The sequence below is a fragment of the Erythrolamprus reginae genome, chromosome 2, assembly GCF_031021105.1.
Source record: "Erythrolamprus reginae isolate rEryReg1 chromosome 2, rEryReg1.hap1, whole genome shotgun sequence".
In the NCBI taxonomy this organism is placed as follows: Eukaryota; Metazoa; Chordata; class Lepidosauria; order Squamata; family Dipsadidae; genus Erythrolamprus; species Erythrolamprus reginae.
Genome location: NC_091951.1, coordinates 22,088,652 through 22,111,221, shown reverse-complemented (window position 1 = coordinate 22,111,221; position 22,570 = coordinate 22,088,652). Strand labels below are relative to the sequence as shown.

Sequence of the window (22,570 nt, the reverse complement as noted above, 5' to 3'; positions counted from 1 at the left end):
GTGAAAAACGATCTGACAGCATTTATACAATGAATACATCTTGCAAACGCTTTAGGTAGAGACGCGAAAAGAGTGTTTTTCTGCCGCTATCAGGAGATGGCAGTTATAGACAACATATGTGCCTGAAAAGTGCCTAATAGAGGAGTTAAAACCATCGACTATCGAATTGCTAGAAAAGATCTGAGGAGAGAAGAAACACAGAACTTCCTTTTCCGGAAGACTCAGGGGAGGGAGGTGGGGGGGGGGAAGCGGCTTTTGTGCTCTTCCGAGGATCGAAGCAGCAGCTGGAAGGTGAGTTGAGGGCAGGTGGGGGGAGAGTCCGGGAGCAAGTCGGGCTGTTTGGTTCCCTCCATGGCCTGGAAGCAGAGAAGCAACCGGGCTGAAGCGTGTCAACTGCTGGTGCTGCAGGTTGCTCCCCTGCCCAAATTTAATCCCACTGGTGCTGAACGCTGTGAAACCGGTGGCTGCAATTTTCTGCTGGTGGGAAAATTAGAAAAATCTCAAGTTTGATCCTCTGGGAATGGCTTCCCTCCAGAGGTTGTGGGTGCTCCATCACTGGGGGTTGTGAGAGAGTTGGGAGGGACCTTGCGGGTCTTCTATTCCGACCCCCCTGCACAAGCAAGAGACTCAATACCATTTCAGGCAATCGGTTAATTGTTCTCAGGGTCAGGAAAATTCTCCTTACTTGTAGGCTGCTTCTCTCCTGGGTTAGTTTCCATCCGCTGCTTCTTGTCTTGCCTTCTGATGCATTGCAAAACAAGTTGACCCCCTTCTTGACCCCTCAAGTTGGAAGATGGAAGATGGCTGTCATGTCATACCTAGTCCTTCCTTTCACTGGACTAGACATATCTAATTCCTGCAATTCCTCTTTATATCTTTTAGCCTCCAGCCCCCTAATCATCCCTTCTTCTTTTTTTAAATAAACTTTATTGGTTTTAAAAACATTTTCTTTAAAGTGAATGACATAAATATACTTTTAGTAATTCTGCATTGGTTCATAACAAAGAAAGAAAAATAAACAGTCACATAAATGTATTTCTTCACAATACTGTACTTTCATTCCACAGTTAACAGGAATATATAACTATATTGTTTATTGGGGTAAAGAAATAACTCCAGAATCATCCCTACTTCTCTTCTCTCCGCTCTTTATAGGGTCTCTACTACACTTTTCTTTTTTAATATTGTGGCAATCAAAAGTAGTCACAGTACATATTTTTTTCCCTTTTTTGTAAGAGTGGAATATAAAAACAAGCTTTCTTTTGGGAATATTGATTGATAATTATAAAATAAGTTTTATTTTATTTTTTTCTATTATTTTAGTTAAGATTATAACTGATCTGGAGATTAACTTGGTAATTCATATTTACAGATTTAAAAATTAGAATCAAGCTCTCATTTTTGCTAAAGCGTTAAAAAGTTAAAGTGATATAATTATTATTCTCTAAGTGGGTAATATATATACAAGTTCTTCTTACTTTTTAACTTTGTGATATAATTGGTATTATAAAAAATATTTTTTTTCTCAATTAGATATTAAGTTGGAAATCTTGACTGGTTTGGAGTTTATTGGGTTTCTCTAAATTTATAAAACAAGATTTGGGGAATCCGGAAAAAGAACATCTTAATTTAATTTTATATACACAATTAAAATTACTACAAATAAATATTACCTAGTGATGTAAATAGGATGTTGAGTACATCCACAAACACAAAGACTATTAAAAAACAAACTTTAACTTCTTTAACATCTCCACAAGTTTCACCGCTGCCATCACCAGTACACCAAAGTGTAACAAAAGTAGTCACAGTAATCCAAGTGTGACCTTACTAAAGCATTATAAATTGATATGAACACTTCTCATGATCTTAAGTGTAGCCCTTTGTTAAGGCAGCCTAGGATTGCATTAGCTTTTGTGGCCACTGCAATCACACAGTTGACTCTTTTTAGGGGATTGTTCACTAGGGTAGGACTTCAAGGTCCATCTCATAGTTACTGCTATTGAGTCAGGTTGTATCTATTCTGTATCTTGCCATTTGGTTTTTCTTGGCTAAGTGTACAACCTACTTTTTTCTCTATTTAATTTTATTTTGTTGGAAAGGGCCCAGTGTTCAAATCTATAGATAGTCAAGTCCAAAGTCTACAAGGAAAATCTGAGATTCACTGTCCAAAAACACAGTCCCTAGTTCAAAATGTAGGATCCAGCAAAGCTGGGAAGATACCGTATTTTTCGGTGTATAAGACGCACCAGTGTATGACACACCTAGTATTCTGAACCAAATGCTGTAGTATTATATTGTTTAGTAAAATACAAGTGTAGCAGAATACTTTTTACAACCATGTATACTTTTAAAAACCACGTACACTTTTTACAAACTTCAAAGTTGACAACTTCAAAACTTGTGGACTACAATTCCCAGAATTCCTCCACCAGTCATGCTAGCCCAGAAATGGGAATTAAAGTCCACAAGCCTTAAATTTGCCAGGTTTGAAGACCCTTGCACTCCTAACCTCTAACTCAGCTGTCCTCAAACTTGACAGCTTTAAGACTAGTGGACTTCAACTCCCAGAATTCCTCCACCAGTCATGCTAGCTCAGAAATGGGAATTGAAGTCCACAAGCCTTAAACTTGCTAGATTTGAAGATTCTTACACTCCTAACTCAAACAAACAAACAAATAAGGACAATTCATTTTATTGTTCCTTTAGTCACAGAAATGGCTAGTGATGGAATCATTTACAATTATAGTTCCCTGCTGAGGTTGCCTTATAATGGCTAGTGATGGAATCATTTACAATTATAGTTCCCTGCTGAGGTTGCCTTATTACTACTATACCATGAGGTTTTCAAAGTCCCCTCTCTTGACTACTCCAATTTTCACAAATGAAGTGGAAATATATGGTGATGATGATCAACCTGTAGAACAAGGGTCTCCGACCTTGGCAACTTTTAAGAGCTGTGGACTACAACCCCCAGAGTTCCTCAGCCACTTTTGCTTGCTGATGAATTTTGGAGTTGAAGCCCATAAGTCTTAAAAGTTGCCAAGGTAGGAGACCCCCGTTTTAGAGCACTAAAGATTCAGCTAAACTCCTGTTTTCCTCGAGAGAGAGAGAGAGAAGGCTTTAAGAAGCTGCAAGATTTACCAGGAAGTTATAAACTGGGAACACATCTTATTCCCCCTCCCCATATTATATTCTTATCTATTTGCATCTTTCCCGTCGGCTGCCTTTCCATGGCGGGAGGGGGAAGGAAAGGTGGTCGTGACTAACCTACCAAGGGAGAGGGACGCCGAGGAGAGCAGCATAACAGCTCAGCACTTGCAAATCTTTTCCCCAGTCTTGAATCAACCTCATTTGCTGTAGCAACCTCAGATGCCTCAAAAAAGAGTTGCAAGTGCCGAGCTGCACCTTGGGGAGAAGCAACTACAGTACCTGTTCTGCCTGACCGGCCTCAAGCAATGATTAATGATCCAGAAAAGAAGGTCAAACACACACGTGGATAGTTAATCAGCAAACAGTAAAGAAAAAAGTCTAAAGCAAATGGTCCTTACTTTCAGGAGAAACAAAGAGGATTCGTTGCAAAATTCAGTCAGCTACAAAGTTCAGTGAAAATCCAACCCATACAAAAGTCACGGAGCAGAAATAGTCCAAGAGTCTCTGAATATTCACAGCACAAAAGCAGCAGCTTGTCCCAGAGCGTTCAACTCCCACAACGCTGAAATACAATCCACGAGCAGGAACTTCAGAGCAGGAACAAACGACAAACCACCCAGATAATCAGCCACAGTTTGCCTTGGCCCTGTTCCCTTTTTATGCTGTTAGCCCTCATTAAGGGAACCACACCCAGCCCAGGTGTGCTTATGCTACTTCTTAAAGTGATCCCTTCTTTGTAAGGCCCTACGGCTGCATAAATTGATGTATTGTCCTGCAGACGAGCTGAGAGAAGATAAACTGTCTGACGAATTGCCAGTCCCTTCCCCTGAACTGTCTGCCAATTCGTCCTGGCTCTCTGCCCCATCTTCCTGACTGCTGGCTACATCTTCCTGGCTGTCAGCTGCATCATCCTGGCTGTCAGCCAGGCTTTCACAGTCACTGTGTGCCGCGTCTCCTCCATCTGTGGGGGCAACAGCTGGCCCAGGCCCAAACACAACAGTACCCACCTCTGTTGGATAAGGCAGGCGCTTTATTTCCCCAAAGTTTTTCTTTTTTGCCCCTCTTGGAAAACTTTTTCATGTGGGAGGAGAAATGAGCTACACACACACACACATGGCGCTTGCCGAGGTTGGAAAAGGTTGCCAGAGGTGTGTGTGTGTAGCTCGCTTTTCCTCCCGCATGAAAAAGTTTCCCAAAAAGGGCAAGAAAGTGGGGAGGGGGACGGAGGGTGGCAGAGAAATGATGGCTCCCTTCCCCGCCTCAAAACTTTGGGGAAAGTTCTGGAGACCTCACCTACAAAAAGATATTGACAAAATTGAACGGGTCCAAAGACGGGCTACAAGAATGGTGGAAGGTCTTAAGCATAAAACGTATCAGGAAAGACTTAAGGAACTCAACCTGTATAGTCTGGAGGACAGAAGGAAAAGGGGGGACATGATCAAAACATTTAAATACGTTAAAGGGTTAAATAAGGTTCAGGAGGGAAGTGTTTTTAATAGGAAAGTGAACACAAGAACAAGGGGACACAATCTGAAGTTAGTTGGGGGAAAGATCAAAAGCAACATGAGAAAATATTATTTTACTGAAAGAGTAGTAGATGCTTGGAACAAACTTCCAGCAGACGTGGTAGATAAATCCACAGTAACTGAATTTAAACATGCCTGGGATAACATATATCCATCCTAAGATAAAATACAGGAAATAGTATAAGGGCAGACTAGATGGACCATGAGGTCTTTTTCTGCCATCAGACTTCTATGTTTCTATGTTTCTATGAAATAAAACGGGACACAGCCCCAGGGGTCAGGAGAGATCGCAGGCTGGCCTGGCAGGTAAAGGGAGAGTAACCTGTGAGTACTTCCTCCTCCAGCACCACCCTGCCTCGCTCTACCTGCTCGTGCCGGAGAAGCCCAGTCGTCCGGAAAGGCAGCTCCCGGGCTAGAGGGCTGCGTGCCAAGGCTGCTCCTCAGGGGGGCATTGTCTTCCAGCCTTGCGCGCAGGAGCTGGGCTTCCAAGGCAGGCATCTGAACTGGGGGCGGTGCCAGCAGGGACCCCGGGAGGAACGCCTGCCAGTAGGCAGGTGAGGCGAGGTGTGCAGCAGCAGCTTCGGCAAAGCGGGCGGGGCATCCCCTCAACTCATCCAGCTGGGAAGGGGGCAGGGTCTCATGACTGCAGCACTGGGATATTTCCCTCTCCTGGGAAATGTCCTCAAGTCCCATTGTCCGGGGATTCTGGTCCTTCTGGACCTGACCGGATCTCTCCTGCTGTGAGAGTGACGCTGGGGACGGTGCCAGGGTTGGCAGGAGCCGGCATGCCCCACTGGGCGAACTGGCTTGTCTCGCACCAGCTGTGGTGAAGCCGGACAGGCAGCCATGCCTGTTCCGACACAGCTGCAGAGACTACCCATTGCCGGGAAGGTGTTGTGGTTAGTTCTGGCCCAGCTCCTGCCCCAAGGACTATGGATGTGGGGGGAGACATCCACATGCTGCAGGCCTGGTTTGCCCCCGGTGGAATCTGCTGATGAAGGCTCCTCTGACCAAGAAGACATGAGTGACAGGGAGGAGGAGAGTGTGGCAGACAGCTCAGAAGGAGATTAATTATCTAGCTCCTCCTTGGATTCAGAACAAGAGTTAATGATACAGCCACACATGCGGAGAGCGATGCATAGACAACAACAACTGAGAGATTATTATCAAAGAAAATGAGGCCACCTGTGGTTGGGTGGGGCTGTGGTAATTAGTGAGGCTGCTATAAATAGCAGCCTGTGGGTTTGGCCATTGTGGAGGATTATCTGATCGTTTGTTGTGTTTCATGACTGCTTTACTGACTTTGACTTTTGTGTGCTGATTTTTCCCTGCTTTGAAACTAAACCAGATCAAAGTGTGTTTCCCTTTGTGAAAGAAGGAATTTGAATTTCCTCACAGCTGCAAGCTAAGTATCACAGAACTGATAAGGGACTTGTATAAATTACCAGTTTGTTTGGAGACAAGTGCTCTTTGCTATACCAAAAGAGGGCTTGGTTTAAGTGAATTTTCATTATAAAGAACATTGTTTTGAATTTTCAAACGTGTGTGTGTCTGAAATTTGTACCTGTGAATTTTTGGGAGGATTCTACCAGAGAGCCCGACAGAACAGGAAGGATAGCCAAATGATTCCATCTGGAAGAGAATTGGAGGTCCAGTACTTACATGCAGAGGCATATAAATCCAATAAATCTAATCTAATCTAAGGAGAAATTTTCTGTCTATGATGGTAAGCAGAGAGTGCCTGATTGAGATTCTAGACCTTTGTTTCTCGCTTGGTTGCTGGACAGAGTTAAAATGGCCTGAGATTGAAGAAGGCAGCTAACTGTGCAACGTGGCATTTCAGCGAAAGCTTCTAAAATAGCGAAATTGCCCATCTTTTCAATTATTCTCAACTACCTAATTAGTTCTCTTTGAAATTCGCCTTTTGGAATTTGGAATTTTAAACTTTTGTTTTGGAATTCTTATCTTTCCTTTCTTCTATAAACAAAGGACAACGGCAGAATAAAACAGGAAGTGACAGCAACAGGAAGTAACAGCCAAAGAGTCATTTAATGCTATTCACAGAACAGCTACATTGAGAAGACTTGGAGAATTGATCACCTAGCAACATTGTGTGGCCGGAGGAAATATAGCACTTTGCTACTGGTTTAAATACAGAACTCTAGAGAAGAATGACCTGCCAATGCAATTAAGGAAGTTAACGTTCAAGACAAATGATTTGAACTGAATTAACTGATTTGAATTGATTCGATTTAATTGGACTGATTGATTTGACTGAAATTACATTTCTTTCTTTTTTTAAAATAAATTTATTGAATATATACATTAAAAACAGGGTACAGAAAGGCAAAAGGGATATATATACTATACATTCTAACATTTATAATTTACTTATATAGTACGCGTAGGTGGGGAGGAAGAAAAGAAAAAAGAGAAAGGTAGGGGGTTGGGGAAGAGGGAAAGAGATATAAGGGGAAGGGGGATAGGAAATTGGAGCAAAAGGGGAGTGGTAAGAAGAGAAGGCCAGCGTTAAAGCTGGGTTTTTTATGGTTTGCGGCCTGTGATTTGAGCCCATAGTTGGTGTAAATTTTCCTAAAGTTTTATCCATATGTTTTGGATGTAATTTTTAGTGCCAATACGTATCAGTGGTTTAAGGGTTTGTTTTCTTTGTAATTTTGAAGTTCGTGTCGATCAATTTGATGTTATGATTTGTGATGTAGGTTACTAGTTTTTCAAGTTGTTTTTGTTGGATATTTTTCTTGATGGATAATTTTTAAGTAATTCCTTTTTTTTAACCAGAGGTACCATTTGTCCCATGCTTTGTAGAAATCTGTCTCATCCTTGTTTTGCAGTTCCATTGTTAGCTTGGACATTTCTGCACATTCCATTATTTTAATCAAAAGTGATAGAACGGTTGGGTTTTTTTCTTGTTTCCAGAATTGTGCATTTCTTATAGATTTAAAGACAGTATTCTTGCCGTGGGAAGACTGATATATCGGGTCTGGTAAATTTTGATTGGCATCTCTGCTTTGAGCTTTGTGTTGTTCTGTAACAGCGGCTGTCTCCAGGGTCGGGGGTGGGGGGGTTAGTGCTTCAGGAAAGTCTTTCAGTTACCAGTTGAATCCAGGTTAATTAAGACTTTGGGGATTACTGTGGGAATCCCAGCATAGTTTGCACTTAGCGAAGGAAAAATCTTGGCTTTTAAACAATACCCTGCCTGGGTTTCTGGCTTCCTGCTCAGTGGGCCTCTTTATGACCTCAGTGGGCCTCTTTATGACCTCTTCCAACCTCTACTGTTGTGCTTCCCTTCCTTGTTTAAATGAGGAAAGAAAGATGTGTGAACGACAAGTACCTCTGCAATGGCTCTCCTGCTTGCAGTAGCGGTGTCAATCAAAGTGTTGTCCAAGTCAAAGAAAGGGGCTTTGATCCCATGCAGCCCATAGTGGCAGCTTTGCCCGGCGCCAACCAGATCCCTATCTGCAAGCTCCAAGGCTGATTGGTTCATTTGCTTGCTCGGTTGGTGTAGAAACCAGAGAGCGACATCCGACTTCAACTGGACCTCCATGGCTGTTGCCCAGGCGTCTTCAGACATTTGTGCACATTAGATTTGCACACTCATTCGTGCACACTCACTTATGTATGTCAGATGGCTTTTTTCCTCCCCGATTCTCTTCCGGCTAATTTGGGGATGCCAGGAAACATCGGCCAGCCAAACGTCCTTCGGAACTACCACCTAGAAAAGTCAATACATAACGTCTGCAGGATCACCGAGCTTGTCTGTGCCGCATTTAACACCTTTTCGTTTATAAAACGATCAAAAGCTTACATTCTTTTCCATCCGTTTCTACGGAGAGCAACCCCCCCTTTACTGTGTCCAACGTTGTAAAATCCTCATAGAAACATAGAAGACTGACGGCAGAAAAAGACCTCATGATCCATCTAGTCTGCCCTTATACTATTTTCTGTATTTTATCTTAGGATGGATATATGTTTATCCCAGGCATGTTTAAATTCAGTTACTGTGGATTTACCAGCCACGTCTGCTGGAAGTTTGTTCCAAGGATCTACTACTCTTTCAGTGAAATAATATTTTCTCACTTTGCTTTTGATCTTTTCCCCCAACTAACTTCAGATTGTGTCCCCTTGTTCTTGTGTTCACTTTCCTATTAAAAACACTTCCCTCCTGGACCTTATTTAACCCTTTGACATATTTAAATGTTTCGATCATGTCCCCCCTTTTCCTTCTGTCCTCCAGACTAGACAGATTGAGTTCATTAAGTCTTTCCTGATACGTTTTATACTTAAGACCTTCCACCATTCTTGTAGCCCGTCTTTGGACCCGTTCAATTTTGTCAATATCTTTTTGTAGGTGAGGTCTCCAGAACTGAACACAGTATTCCAAATGTGGTCTCACCAGTGTTCTATAAAGCGGGATCACAATCTCCCCCCTCCTGCTTATTTTATTTATTCATTTGTCCAATACACAAATAAATAGGAAGAAAAATAGACATGTAGTAATATATATAAGGGTAAAGTGAACTTAGAGGAGAAGATATATGAAAGGAAGAGAATATATATGATAAGTGAGAGAAAGGAAAGACAATTGGACAGGGGACGAAAGGCACACCAGTGCACTTATGTACGCCCCTTATCTTAGGATGGATATATGTTTATCCCAGGCATGTTTAAATTCAGTTACTGTGGATTTATCAACCATGTCTGCTGGAAGTTTGTTCCAAGCATCTACTACTCTTTCAGTTCTTTCACTCTTTCTCACCTTGCTCCTGATCTTCCCCTAACTAACCTCAGATTGTGCCCCCTTGTTCTCGTGTTCACTTTCCTATTAAAACACTTCTCTCTTGAACCTTATTTAAATGTTTCAATCATGTCCCCCCCTTTTCCTTCTGTCCTCCAGACTATACAGATTGAGTCTTTCCTGATACGTTTTATGATTAAACCTTCCACCATTTTTGTAGCCCGTCTTTGGACCCATTCAAAGGGACATCCCGGGACTAAAAAAAAGAAGAAGCTATATGCAACACGTTACCAACCACTGATCTGTACGAGCTTGGTTGACTAAACAGTTCAAACTGCCACCCTGAAACTCTGTCTCACCATGAGGCGGGCATCTTATTGGGAGTGGAGTTTGTCAGCTCTGTGTGTCCGTTGGTTGGTCTCTTTAGCGAAAAAAAACGTGAAAATACAGAAACTCTTCTTGCGATGGCAAGCAATTTCTCACATTTTCTCACAGTGAGAAAAGTTTCTGTACCGTACAACTTTTTTCCCCGTAAAGAGACCAGCCAAGAGACACACAGAGCTGCCAAACTCCAGTAGAGGTAAGACGCCGGACTCACACACAACAACCCACACCACCTCCTCTGCTCTACCCCACCAGCCCTGCCACCCCCAAATTGCATCCCACCACCAGATGGGCCCCTGTCTTATTTTGGGGGAAGTACGGTATAGAATAGAATAGAATAGAATTTTATTGGCCAAGTGTGATTGGACACACAAGGAATTTGTCTTGGTGCATATGCTCTCAACGTACATAAAATAAAATATACATTTGTCAAGAATCATGTGGTACAACATTTAATGATTGTCATAGGGGTCAAATAAGCAATGAAGAAGCAATATTAATAAAAATCTTAGGATATACACAACAAGTTATAGTCATACAGTCAACATGGGAGGAAATGGGTGATAGGAATGATGAGAAAAACTAGTAGAATAGAAGTGCAGATTTAGTAGAAAGTCTGACAGTGTTGAGGGAATTATTTGTTTAGTAGAGTGATGGCGTTCGGGAAAAAACTGTTCTTGTGTCTAGTTGTCTTGGTGTGCAGTGCTCTGTAGCGACGTAATCTACAATTATATAATCTATCCCCTGCATTTCATAATATATTTAATTATAGTCCTCTGCATTGCTGAGAATTCTTGATTGACCCAATTAAACAACTGAATTTGAATGGATATTTGGACATGGGTCTCGGTAGTCTTCTATGAATCATAAATAATGTAAGTGATGAGTATTGGGGCATGTTTGATTTTTCATTGTAATATGTACTTTTTCTTCTTTTTTCACATCATGTTTAATTATTTTATAAACAATTAAAATTCTACTTTTCTTTGAATCTTACAGACAAAGAGGATGGCAATAAGAGCACTCGGGACCATTGTAAACAACAGGCAACATTGAAAAGGGATGAAAATCAAGGCAAAAAAAAAATCAAAATATTTTCCATTTCTTTCAGAAAACCAATTCTCCTCCTCCTCCAGCAGCTGTTAGTCAAGAGAGAAAATCAAGAAAGATTTCGAGCTCGAATAAGCAGATTATGCAAAACTCAAGGATAGGTTTCATGAAAAGTTAATCAGCAAAAAACCAGAAACCACACAAGAGGGAATCCACAAAAAAACCTCCCAATGTGTTAAGTCTTTAGTGAGCATAGCAACATGGTGGTACACGAGAAGACACACACGAGAGAGGAAACATGACTGTGCAGATTGTGTGAATATTTCATTAGAAATTCTCATGTCATGAGACACTAAAGGATGCACACACAGGAATAACACCATTTGAACATCCATTCTGTGAGAAAAGCTTCAAAGAGAGAATTGCAAACTTGCGAAACTCCCAAGACTCACAAAGAAGAGAAAACGTTTGAATGTGCTGACTGTGTAGAAAATACAGTCACAATTTCAGTCATGAAACACCAGAGTATTCACACAAGGGAGAAACCCTTTGAATGTCCTGACTGTGGGAAAAGTTTTAGTCACAGTTCCCACCTGGTGAGGCACCAGAGGACTCACTCAGGAGAGAAACCCTTTGAATGTCCTGACTGTGGGAAAAGTTTTAGTCAAAATTCCACCCTGGTGAAACACCAGAGGAGTCACACAGGAGGGAAACCATTTGAATGCCCTGACTGTTGGAAAAGTTTTTGTCATAATTCCAACCTGGTGCTACACCAGAGGAGTCACACAGGAGTGAAACCCTTTGAATGTCCTGACTGTGGGAAAAGTTTCACTTATAATTCGCTCCTGGTGCAACACCAGAGGACTCACACAGGAGAGAAACCCTTTGAATGTCCTGACTGTGGGAAAAGTTTTAGTCAAAATTCCAGCCTGGTGAAACACCAGCGGACTCACACAGGAGAGAAACACTTTGAATGTCGTAACTGTGGGAAACGTTTTTGTCATAATTCGAGCCTGGTGCAACACCAGAGGATTCATACAGGAGAGAAACCCTTTGAATGTAGTTACTGTGAGAAAAGTTTTTGTCAAAAATCCAGCCTGGTGAAACACCAGAGGACTCACACAGGAGAGAAACCATTTGTATGTCCTCAATGTGGGAAAGGTTTTAGTCAAAATTCTAGCCTGGTGAAACACCATAGGACTCACACAGGAGAGAAACCATTTGAATGTCTTGATTGTGGGAAAAGTTTTTGTCATAATTCCAATCTGGTGCTACACCAGAGGACTCACACAGGAGGAAAACCATTTGTATGTCCTCAATGTGGGAAAAGTTTTCGTCACAATTCCAGCCTGGTTCAACACTGGAGGAGTCACACAGGAAAGAAACCTTTTGAATGTCCTGACTGTGGGAAAAGTTTTAGTTATAATTCCAGCCTGGTGCAACACCAGAGGGCTCATACAGGAGAGAAAACTTTTGAATGTCCTGACTGTGGGAAAACATTTAGTCATAATTCCAGCCTGGTGCAACACCAGAGGGCTCATACAGGAGAGAAAACTTTTGAATGTCCTAACTGTGGGAAAGATTTTAGTGATAATTCCAGTCTGGTGCAACACCAGCGGACTCACACAGGAGAGAAACCCTTTGAATGCCGTGACTGTGGGAAAAGTTTTAGTCAGAATTCCAGTCTGGTGAAACACCAGAGGACTCACACAGGAGAGAAACCGTTTGAATGTCCCGATTGTGGAAAAGGTTTTAGTGATAGTTCCCACCTTTTGAGACACCAGAGGACTCACACTGGAGAGAAACCCTTTGTATGTCCTGATTGTGGAAAAGGTTTTAGTGATAGTTTCCACCGGGTGAGACACCAGAGGACTCACACAGGAGAGAAATCCCGCATTGGACGTCCCCCCTTGCAAAAACAGGGTAAAACAGGGTAAAACTACACCCCATACTCCACTCTCAACTAAAATCACACATCGAAGAGGAACGCGCTGTCATCGGCAGAACATGTTTCATGTACACGTTTATGCCAACAGAATATCAAAGCTACATATGCACCATATGCAAATTAATCAAACTACTAGAAGATAAAGTAGAACTATTTACTGGACCTACTCCTGCCGCATACCTCCCTGCGACTGATTAGAGACCACAGGGCTGGCCTTCTGCAGGTTCCTCGACTAAATAATGTCGGTTGGCAGGCCTGTGTGGGAGGCCCTACTTTCTAGCCGCCCTAGATCTTTTATTATTATTATTATTATTATTATTATTATTATTATTATTATTATTATTATTTATTGAGGCCCTCTAGAGTAGTGATTTTCAACCTTTTTTGAGCTGCGGCACGTTTTTTACATATACAAAATAATGGGGCACCTTGAGCGGGGGGGAGTGGGGGGCTAAAAAAAGTTTGGACAAAAAAAATCTCTCTTCCTCCCTTTCGCTCTATTTCTCTCCCTCTTTTTCTCTCTTCCTTCCTCTCTTTTTTGCTCTCTTGCTTTCTTTCTTTCTCTCGCTTTCTTTTTCTTTCTCTCTTGCTTTCTCTTTCTCTCTCTCTCTTGCTTTCTTTTTCTTTCTTTCTCTCGCTTTCTTTCTCTTTCTCTTTCTTTCTTTCTCTCGCTTTCTTTCTCTTTCTCTTTCTTTCTTTCTCTCGCTTTCTTTCTCTTTCTTTCTCTCTCTCTTGCTTTCTTTCTCTTGCTTTCTCTCTTGCTTTCTTTCTCTTTCTCTTGCTTTCTTTCTTTTTCTCTCTCTTTCTTTCTCTTTCTTTCTCTTTCTTTCTCTCTCTTGCTGAGCTTTGCGGCACACCTGACCATGTGCCGCGGCACACTGGTTGAAAAACACTGCTCTAGAGGCCAGAAAAGGCCTGTTTCCAAACTTGTGATGTAGGCTTGTGTTTCGCCCTCTCCAAGTTCCAAATGCTTCCCTGGAGCCGGAGGAGGGTGAAAACACCATCCCCATCTCCTTGGAGGCTCTCTGGAAGCAAAAAACGCCCTCCCAGAGCCTCTGTGCGAGCCAAAAATCAGCCACCCGGCACCTACATGCACGCTGGAGCTGAGCTAGGGCAACAGATTGGGTGCCAGCAGATATGGCTTTGTGTGCCACTTGTGGCACCTGTGCCATAGGTTCGTCATCACTGTTATAGTAGGTCAATTGTTCAAAGGATATATAATTAGGACAATTATTACCATTTTTTGAAATAAGATTTGTTTTATATAAGATTTGTATAACTCATGAACCTGCTTTAATATTGAAAGAATTCAGATGATTATTAATATTTTTGGAATAATATAAGATCTTTATAATCAATATTCTTAAAGTTGTTTATATAAGCTTATATAATTTATAAGTTGGATTTTTTGTTATGGGGAATTTAAAATGTTATTAACCAATGGATGGAATAGCAATGAAAAGAATTGTATTTGTTTAAATATAGAGAATGAGTTAAAGTTTTATAAAGTTAGAATGTTGGAAGGGAGAGATGAAAGGGGAGAAGAAATTAAAAATTTAGGGCATGCAGAAAAGATAGAACTAAAAAAAATGATGAGTAAAGATACCAGTTGTGGGGAGGGAGAAATATGGCCTAAAATCAAGAGGCGTAAGAGATAATGACTATTTTTGGAAGTTAAATTGTAGTGATTAATTAGGAAGAAAGTTGAAAATTAGAGGTGGTAGACTTAGGTGACAAAAATAGGAGGAAGGAGGCAGCATTAGAGCAATAGTAGATATACCCGGAAGAATATATTTAAAATATAAATATAGATAAAGGGAAAGATATAGGTTTAAGAAATAGCTCCGATGTTGAAATAAAGTTAAGGCTTGCTAGTTTTTTAACCATAAAATGGATTGTGATTAGATGCACTCATGGAAGGATAGATTAGATTAGATTTATTGGATTTATATGCCGCCCCTCTCCGTAGATTCTCCGTAGGATAAAAAGGAAAAAGAAGAAGGAGAAAGGGAGGAGGGAAGTAGGAAACAGGTAGAGTGGGAGAAAGAAGGTAGAGGGAAGAGAACGAGATAGAAAGAGGCGAATAGTACAAAATATAGAAGGAAACCATACTGGAGATTGTTCTGTCTGGGTCACTCCAGAAGCCAATACCAACCCAAAAAGAGAAGCCAGACACACTGGTAAAAGGCAAAGGCAGTTTTATAAAATTCAAGAAAAACACAGGTAACAGAAAATGTCCTTACAAACAGGAAAATGCTGTATCTTCAGATATATCCACGAAGACAAAAGTCCATGCAGCAATACAGAATTCTTGCTGCTAAGCCGAGGCTGTAGATAGCAGACCTACACCTCCCATGGGTCTTCCAAAGCTGCTGGGCCACAAGCCAGGAACAGAGACGCCGAGAAACAAGACAGGATAATGCAACTCCAAACTGATAACACTCCACATGGCTTCAAGGGCTTGCCTGCCTTTTAAACCCTACTAAGGAGGACCACACCCAAGCCCAGCTGTTCCTAATTCAGTGCTGATAATACTTCTTTAATTGCTCCTTTCTTTGATCTGACCGTCTCTGTCGCATGTCAATGACGGCTTGAGCTTCATCACCTAATGACTCCAAACTACTGGCTGGGGAGAGCCCCCCCCCCCGGGGCTCTCATGCTGTTCTCCTTCATCCCATTCCTGACTTTCCTCTCCCCCATCCCACTGCTCAGCCCCCTCCTCTTCGCTGTCATTCTCCTCCGGGCATGGAGCCAGCAGAGACACAGCCAGTCCCTGAGCAGCCTCAGGCTGAACCACAACAGAGATAAAAGTATAAAAAAAGAAAACCAAACGTATATGTTTATGATATTTTGGATAGAAATATATAACTATGGATGTCTCGATAATATGGTATATGTATGTTTGCGAATGCTTGGTGAAGAAATAAAAATTATTTTACAAAATAAACGAGGGATCACAGATATTTTTCACCTCAAGAATATAAGTGCTGGAAAAGCTCCATGGATGCATCTTTGTGGGGAAATGAGGAAATTGCACATCACCGCGGATTACGCACAAGAAGGTTTTACACAAGAGAAAAGTCTTAAAAATGCTCCCAGTGTAGTAAATACTATAATGAGCATGGCAACATGGTGATACATCAGCGGAGTCACATGATGTAACATGATGTGTCCAGATTGCGTGAAAGTTTCTTTTGTTTTAAAAAAAAAGATATTTTATTGATTAAAAGCAAAGTAAACAACCCTTGTATTTACAAATGTGCATATAAATCAAAGGGAACAACATGGCAACAACAGACGAAGAAAAAAAATTCAAAAAACATACAAAAATCAACATAGTTAAAAATAGGAGAGAAAGCTACCTTTCTCTCTTGGCTATCTAGTTCTTACTTATATCTTTCCCCCCCCCAAAAAAATAATTCGTGCAGTTATTCATATCGTTTAGCGTGCTTATACAGTGATCCCCGAGTTTCGCGATCTCGATCTTTGCGAAACGCTATATCGCGATTTTTCCACCCGATGACGTCACTCCCTTTCTCATCTTTCTTTCTCTCTCTCTTTCTCTATCTTGCTTCTTCCTCCCTCACTCTCTTCCTCCCTCTCTCATCTCTTTCTTTCCTTCTCTCTCTTTCTCTATCTCTCCCCCTCTTGCTCTCGAGCGGCAAGCGAGCAGCCGGGCGGGCGAACGGGCAAGTGAGCAGCGGGGCGGGCGGGTGAATGGGCAAGCGGCAAGCGATCTTGGGGTTTCCCCTTTGCCTGGGCGGCGGGAAGACCCAGGGAAGGTTCCTTCGGCTGCCCAACAGCTGATCTGCTCCGCAGCGCGGCAGCAGCGAGGAGCCGAAGACGGGGTTTCCCCGTTGCCCAGGCAACGGGGAAACCCCATCTTCGGCTCCTCGCTGCTGCCGCGCTGCGGAGCAGATCAGCTGTTGGGCGGCCGAAGGAACTTTCCCTGGGTCTTCCCCGCCGCCCACACGCAAACTCCACCATCTGCGCATGTGCGGCCATGAAAAAAAATGGCGCGCATGCGCAGATGGTGTTTTACTTCCGCACCGCTATATCGCGACAAATCGAGTTTCGCGAGGGGTCTTGGAACGGAACCCTCGCGAAACTCGGGGGATCACTGTATTCTCATTTTTGATTGGGTGAAAGTTTCATTGGAAGATCTTACCTCATGAGACAAGAGAGGACTCACATATAGGAGGGAAAAATACTTGAACGAGAAAAATCTTTTTTGAATGTCCTGATTGTGGAAAAAGTTTCATTAGAAATTCCCACCTAATTATCCACCAGAAGATTCACACAAAAGAAATATTCTTTGAATGTCCTGATCGTGGGAAACATTTTACCCAAAGGACTGACACAGAATAAGAGAGTTGGAAGTGACCTTAGAGGTCTTCTAGTCCAACTCCCTGCCTGTTGTGAGCGGTCCTTGTCCCCCTCTGATAATGTCCTATCACTAATATATCTAAAGAAGGGTTTATCCCCCTTCTTTACAGTTTTGGCAATTTCTTCCTCTTTTGAGGCTTTAGCAGCATATATTATCTGTTTTGCCTCCTTCTGTCTCATTTTATTCACCTCTCTGTCAGCTATACAGTACTTCCAGACTCTTTGTACCTCCTATAGGCAGCATACATTGATGGGAATAAGGAGGTCGCTGACCATTTCAATACCTATGTCTGTTCAGTTTTCTCAAAAGACTAGACTTAGGTTAAAGGTTAGACTATAATATAATACTATAGATGGATATAGCATTGCTTCCAGCTGTAGGGATTCAGCTCCAGTGATCTTAGAGGTTGATGTCTTAGAAGAACTTGAACGATTAAAGATAAATAAGGCAATGGGTCCAGATGGCATCCACCCCAGAGTTCTTAAAGAACTGAGATTTGTCATTGCTGCCTCCCTGACTGATTTGTTTAACCAATCCCTGTTAACAGGAGATGTTCCTGGGGATTGGAGAATGGCCAGTGTTCTGCCTTTTCACAAGAAAGGCAGTAGAGAAGAAGCTGGTAACTACAGGCCAATTAGCTTGACATCAGTTGTAGTTAAAATGATGGAGACTCTACTCAAAAAGAAGATAAAAACCAATAACTTATTGGACCCAAACCAGCATGGCTTTACTGAGGGTAAATCATGTCAAACTAACCTCATTGATAAAGGTGTTGGATGAAGGTGATGCCGTAGATACTGCAAATCTGGACTTCAGCATAGCCTTTGATACGGTTCCACATAAAGAGCTGATAGATAAATTAGTGGAGATTGGTAAGTTCAGTGGATCTGCAGCTGGCTGAAGCATAGTGGTGTGCCAGAAGGGTCTGTTCTGGTTCCTATTCTTTTTAATATGTTTGTGAGTGACATAGGGGAAGGTTTGATAGGGAAGATTTGCCTATTTGCCGATTACTCTAAAGTGGAGGCATCTTTAATATGGCAAATGATTTAGCCTTACTAGATAAATGGTCAAAGCAGTGAAAACTGCAGTTTAATGTTTCCAAATGTAAAATAATGCACTTGGGGAAAAGGAATCCCCAATCTGAGTATTGTATTGGCAGTTCTGTGTTAGCAAAAAACTTCAGAAGGGAAGGATTTAGGAGTAGTGATTTCTGGCAGTCTCAGAATGGGTGAACAGTGCGGTTAGGCGGTAGGGAAAAAATCTTAGAATGCTTGGCTGCGTAGCTAGAGGTATAACAAGCAGGAAGAGGGAGATTGTGATCCCGCTTTATAGAGTGCTGGTGAGAAAACATTTGGAATACTGTGTTCTGGAACCTCACCTACAAAAAAATATTGATAAAATTGAACGGGTCCAAAGGCGGGCTACAAAAAATGGTGGAAGGTCTTAAGCATAAAACCTATCAGGAAAGACTTAATGAACTCAATCTGCATAGTCTGGAGGACAGAAGGGAATGGGGGGGGGGGATATGATCGAAACATTTAAATAAGGTTCAAGAGAGAAGTGTTTTAATAGGAAAGTGAACACGAGAACAAGGGCACAATCTGAGGTTACTTAGGGGAAAGATCAGAAGCAACGTGAGAAAGAGTGAAAGAACTGAAAGAGTAGTAGATGCTTGGAAATAACTTCCAGCAGACGTGGTTGATAAATGCACAGTAACTGAATTTAAACATGCCTGGGATAAACATATCCATCCTAAGATAAAATACAGGAAATAGTATAAGGGCAGACTAGATGGACCATGAGGTCTTTTTCTGCCGTCAATCTTCTATGTTTCTATTTTTCTACTAACATCTGGCAAGAGAACAAATAATTCTATAAGTGAACTATGGGTTAAAGGGTTGGTGTTGCCACAAAACTTTGGATTCCTGGACCATGAACTATACTACCTCTCTGTCTGCTAGGAAGATTGTGATCCACTTACAAGTGTGTTCAGCTACTGCTATCTGATTTAGCTTGGTTAAGAGAATGTCCGGTATGATGGTATTGAGTGCTGGTGGTAGACCTAGGTGACAAAAATGGGAGGAAGCATTAGATAATGTTTATTATACCTAGAACGGGTCTCAAACTCAATTTACCCGGGGGCTGCTGGGGGTAGAGTCTGGGTGAGACTGGGCCACATCGGTTTTCCACAAGAAAAGCTCTTATAAAAACATCCCAATGTTATCAAATGTCAATCAAATGCGCCTTTTCAGAGGCGATTCCCTAATCCGGAGGTCTCCAAACATGGCCACTTTAAGACTTGTGGACTTCAACTCCCAGAATTCATCAGCCAGCATAGCTGAGGAACAGTGTTCCCTCTAATTTTTTGGGGGGGGTTGGGCGGAAAACTATAGTGTCTGAGCGGCAGTCCCTTCGGGACTGGGCGGCACAGAAATAATAAACAAACAAACAAACAAACAAATAAAAAACCCACCCTGTTTTGCCTCAGATAATTTCAAAATAAAATACTGTACTGTGTGTCTATAACAGTGAGCTCATAATAGGGCAACTCTATCAATATCAAAATGCCACTTAAATAGTTGAGCTAGTTTCAAACTAGATTTTGATTTTCTTTCTCTCTTCCTTACTCCCATTCTTTTTCTTTTTCTTTTCCTTCCTCTCTTTTTTCTATCTGTTTCTCTCTCTTCCTCTCTCTCTCCTTCCCTCTCACTCTTTCCCTCTCGGCTTCTGGGCAGGTTTGGAAAACTCTGAGTTGATGATGATTTTTAAGTGAGCGATTGCTCACTGCTCAGCTTAGAGGGAACTATGCTGAGGAATAGCCATTGCATAGCTGACTGGAGAATTCTGGGAGTTGAAGTCCATAAATCTTAAAGCAGCCAAGGTTGATGTACACCCCACCCTCCCCGATCTAAACACCCCACCCCGCCTTTCCGTTCACCGGTCGGACACACCGCCTTCGACCCAAAGCTGAAGAAGCGGGCAGGGAGGAGAGCCAGAGCCGCAGGCCTCACCTGCCGCAGCAGCGCCGGCCACAATGAGGCACGTCGGCTTGCTGAGCCTCTCCGACATGCCGGGGGTTGGGGGTGGGCGCTGGCGGTGACAGCAACCTGCAGGGGGAAAAGAGAAGTGGGCTTCGCGACTGAGGAGGAACCACCGCACGCCTTGCGCAAGCACCCTCAAGTTAGCCAACCTCGAACGGGGAAGAGAGGAGTGGGGCGGGTGGCTTTCCCGAGGCTGCTTGCTTTGCCGATCCGGGGTTGTCCCCACCCCCTGGTCACCTTACATTCTTATGAAACTCGGGCTTGTTGTGGTTCAGCCTGAGGCTGCTCAGGGACCAGCTGTGTCTCTGCTGGCTCCATGCCCGGAGGAGGATGACAGCGAAGAGGAGGGGGCTGAGCAGTCGGATGGGGGAGGGGACAGCCAGGAATGGGATGAGGATGAACAGCATGAGAGCCCTGGGGGGGGGGCCTCTCCCCAGCCAGTAGCTTGGAATCATTAAGGGATGACGCACAAGCTGTCATTGACATGCGACAGAGACGTTCAGAGCAAAGAAAGGAGCAGTTAAAGAAATATTAGCACCATTGAAGTAGAAACAGCTGGGTTTGGGTGTGGTCCTCATCAGCAGGGTTTAAAAGGCAGGGCTTCTTGAAGCCATGTGGAGTGTTATCAATTGGAGTTATGGTGTCCTGTCTTGTTTCTCGGCGTCTCTGTTCCTGACTTGTGGCCCAGCAGCTTTGGAAGACCCGTGGGAGGTGTAGGTCTGCTATCTACAGCCTCGTCTTGGCAGCAAGAATCCTGTATTGCTGCATGGACTTTTGCCTTCGTGGATATATCTGAAGATACAGCATTTTCCTGTTTGTAAGGACATTTTCTGTTACCTGTGTTTTTCTTGAATTTTATAAACTGCCTTTGCCTTTTACCGGTGTGTTTGGCTTCTCTTTTTGGGTTGGTATTAGCTTCCGGAGTGACCCAGACAGAACAGGGCGGCACTAACATTACACTTTGATATTGAGGTGGGGGCTGCAAACTATTGTCCTGCAGGCTGCAGTTGTCCCATGGGCCGCAAGTTTGAGACCCCTGACCTAGAAGAATATATTGCATATTTAAATATAAATAAAGGGAAGCTGTTAGTTTATGAATAGCACTGATGTTGGAATTAATTTAGGGTTTTGGAAAGCTTGTCTATAGTGTTGGGTGAACCCAACGAAATTCGGGTTCGGCGGGTTCGGGCGAACTTGGCGGTGGAATTCGGGTAAGTTCACCGAACCTGAACCTGAACCCGATTTGCCTGGTGCAAAGTATTTCAGCTTTTCCCAAGGTGACCCCCCGGGGAAGGAACATGCATTTAGGCTCTCAGAAACCATCTGTGGCAAAAATAATTTTATTGATGGGCAGCTCCAGTTATACCATTGACAGGATTCGAATCCAGACCACACAGAAATATTTCCATAAAAATAAACCTGAATATTTCAGCTTTTCCCAAGGTGACCCCCTGGGGAAGGAACATGCATTTAGGTCCTCAGAAACCATCTGTGGCAAAAATAATTTTATTGATGGGCAGCTCCAGTTATACCATTGACAGGATTCGAATCCAGACCACACAGAAATATTTCCATAAAAATAAACCTGAATATTTCAGCTTTTCCCAAGGTGACCCCCTGGGGAAGGAAAATGCATTTAGGCTCTCAGACCATCTGTGGCAAAAATAATTTTATTGATGGGCAGCTCCAGTTATACCATTGACAGGATTCAAACACAAACTATGTGCAAATTTTTACATAAGAATAAACCTGAATATGTACATACATACATGAATTTTACAGCTGTCGGGGGGGTGATATAGGTGGAAGTGGCAGAGGAGGAGGAGATGGTGGTTGTAGCAAACACTCTAACCACTTACTCAGGTGGTGGTACAGCCAAGTCCTGTGGGATCCACGCCTGGTTCAGTTTAAGGTAGGTAAGTATGTCCATGTTGTCTGTGGATAGGCGGATCCTTTTGTCAGTGATGACCCCTCCTGTGGTGCTGAACACATGCTTGGACAGGACACTTGCCGCAGGGCAGGCCAGCACCTCCAGGGCATAGAGGGCAAGTTCTGGCCACATGTCCAATTTACCTACCCAAAAAATTGAAGACAGTGGAGGCATCACTAAGTACCATGAGACGCGTGGACAGGTAGTCATCCACCATGCGTGTCACATTCTGCCTTCTGGTATTATGGGCCATCACATCCGATGACAGTCTCAAAATGGGTGAGCAGTGTGGTCGGGCAGTAGGAAAAGCAAGTAGGATGCTTGGCTGCATAGCTAGAGGTATAACAAGCAGGAAGAGGGAAATTGTGATCCCCTTATATAGAGCGCTGGTGAGA

The 22,570-nt window shown here is 42.8% G+C and overlaps 1 protein-coding gene across 1 annotated transcript; it reads left to right on the top strand.

Annotated features, from left to right (window-relative positions):
* Positions 1–247: 247 nt before the first annotated feature.
* Positions 248–15,764, top strand: LOC139159922 (zinc finger protein 135-like). The gene is made up of 2 exons (XM_070737382.1): positions 248–291; positions 10,819–15,764. The coding sequence occupies exon 2, from the start codon at positions 11,382–11,384 to the stop codon at positions 12,804–12,806; it is 1,425 nt and encodes a 474-aa protein (XP_070593483.1). The 5' UTR covers positions 248–291; positions 10,819–11,381; the 3' UTR covers positions 12,807–15,764.
* The last annotated feature ends 6,806 nt before the right edge of the window (positions 15,765–22,570 follow it).

Bases quoted from the DNA above. Each gene is read 5' to 3' on its own strand.
- LOC139159922 (XM_070737382.1), top strand. From the start codon at position 11,382: ATGAAACACCAGAGTATTCACACAAGGGAGAAACCCTTTGAATGTCCT.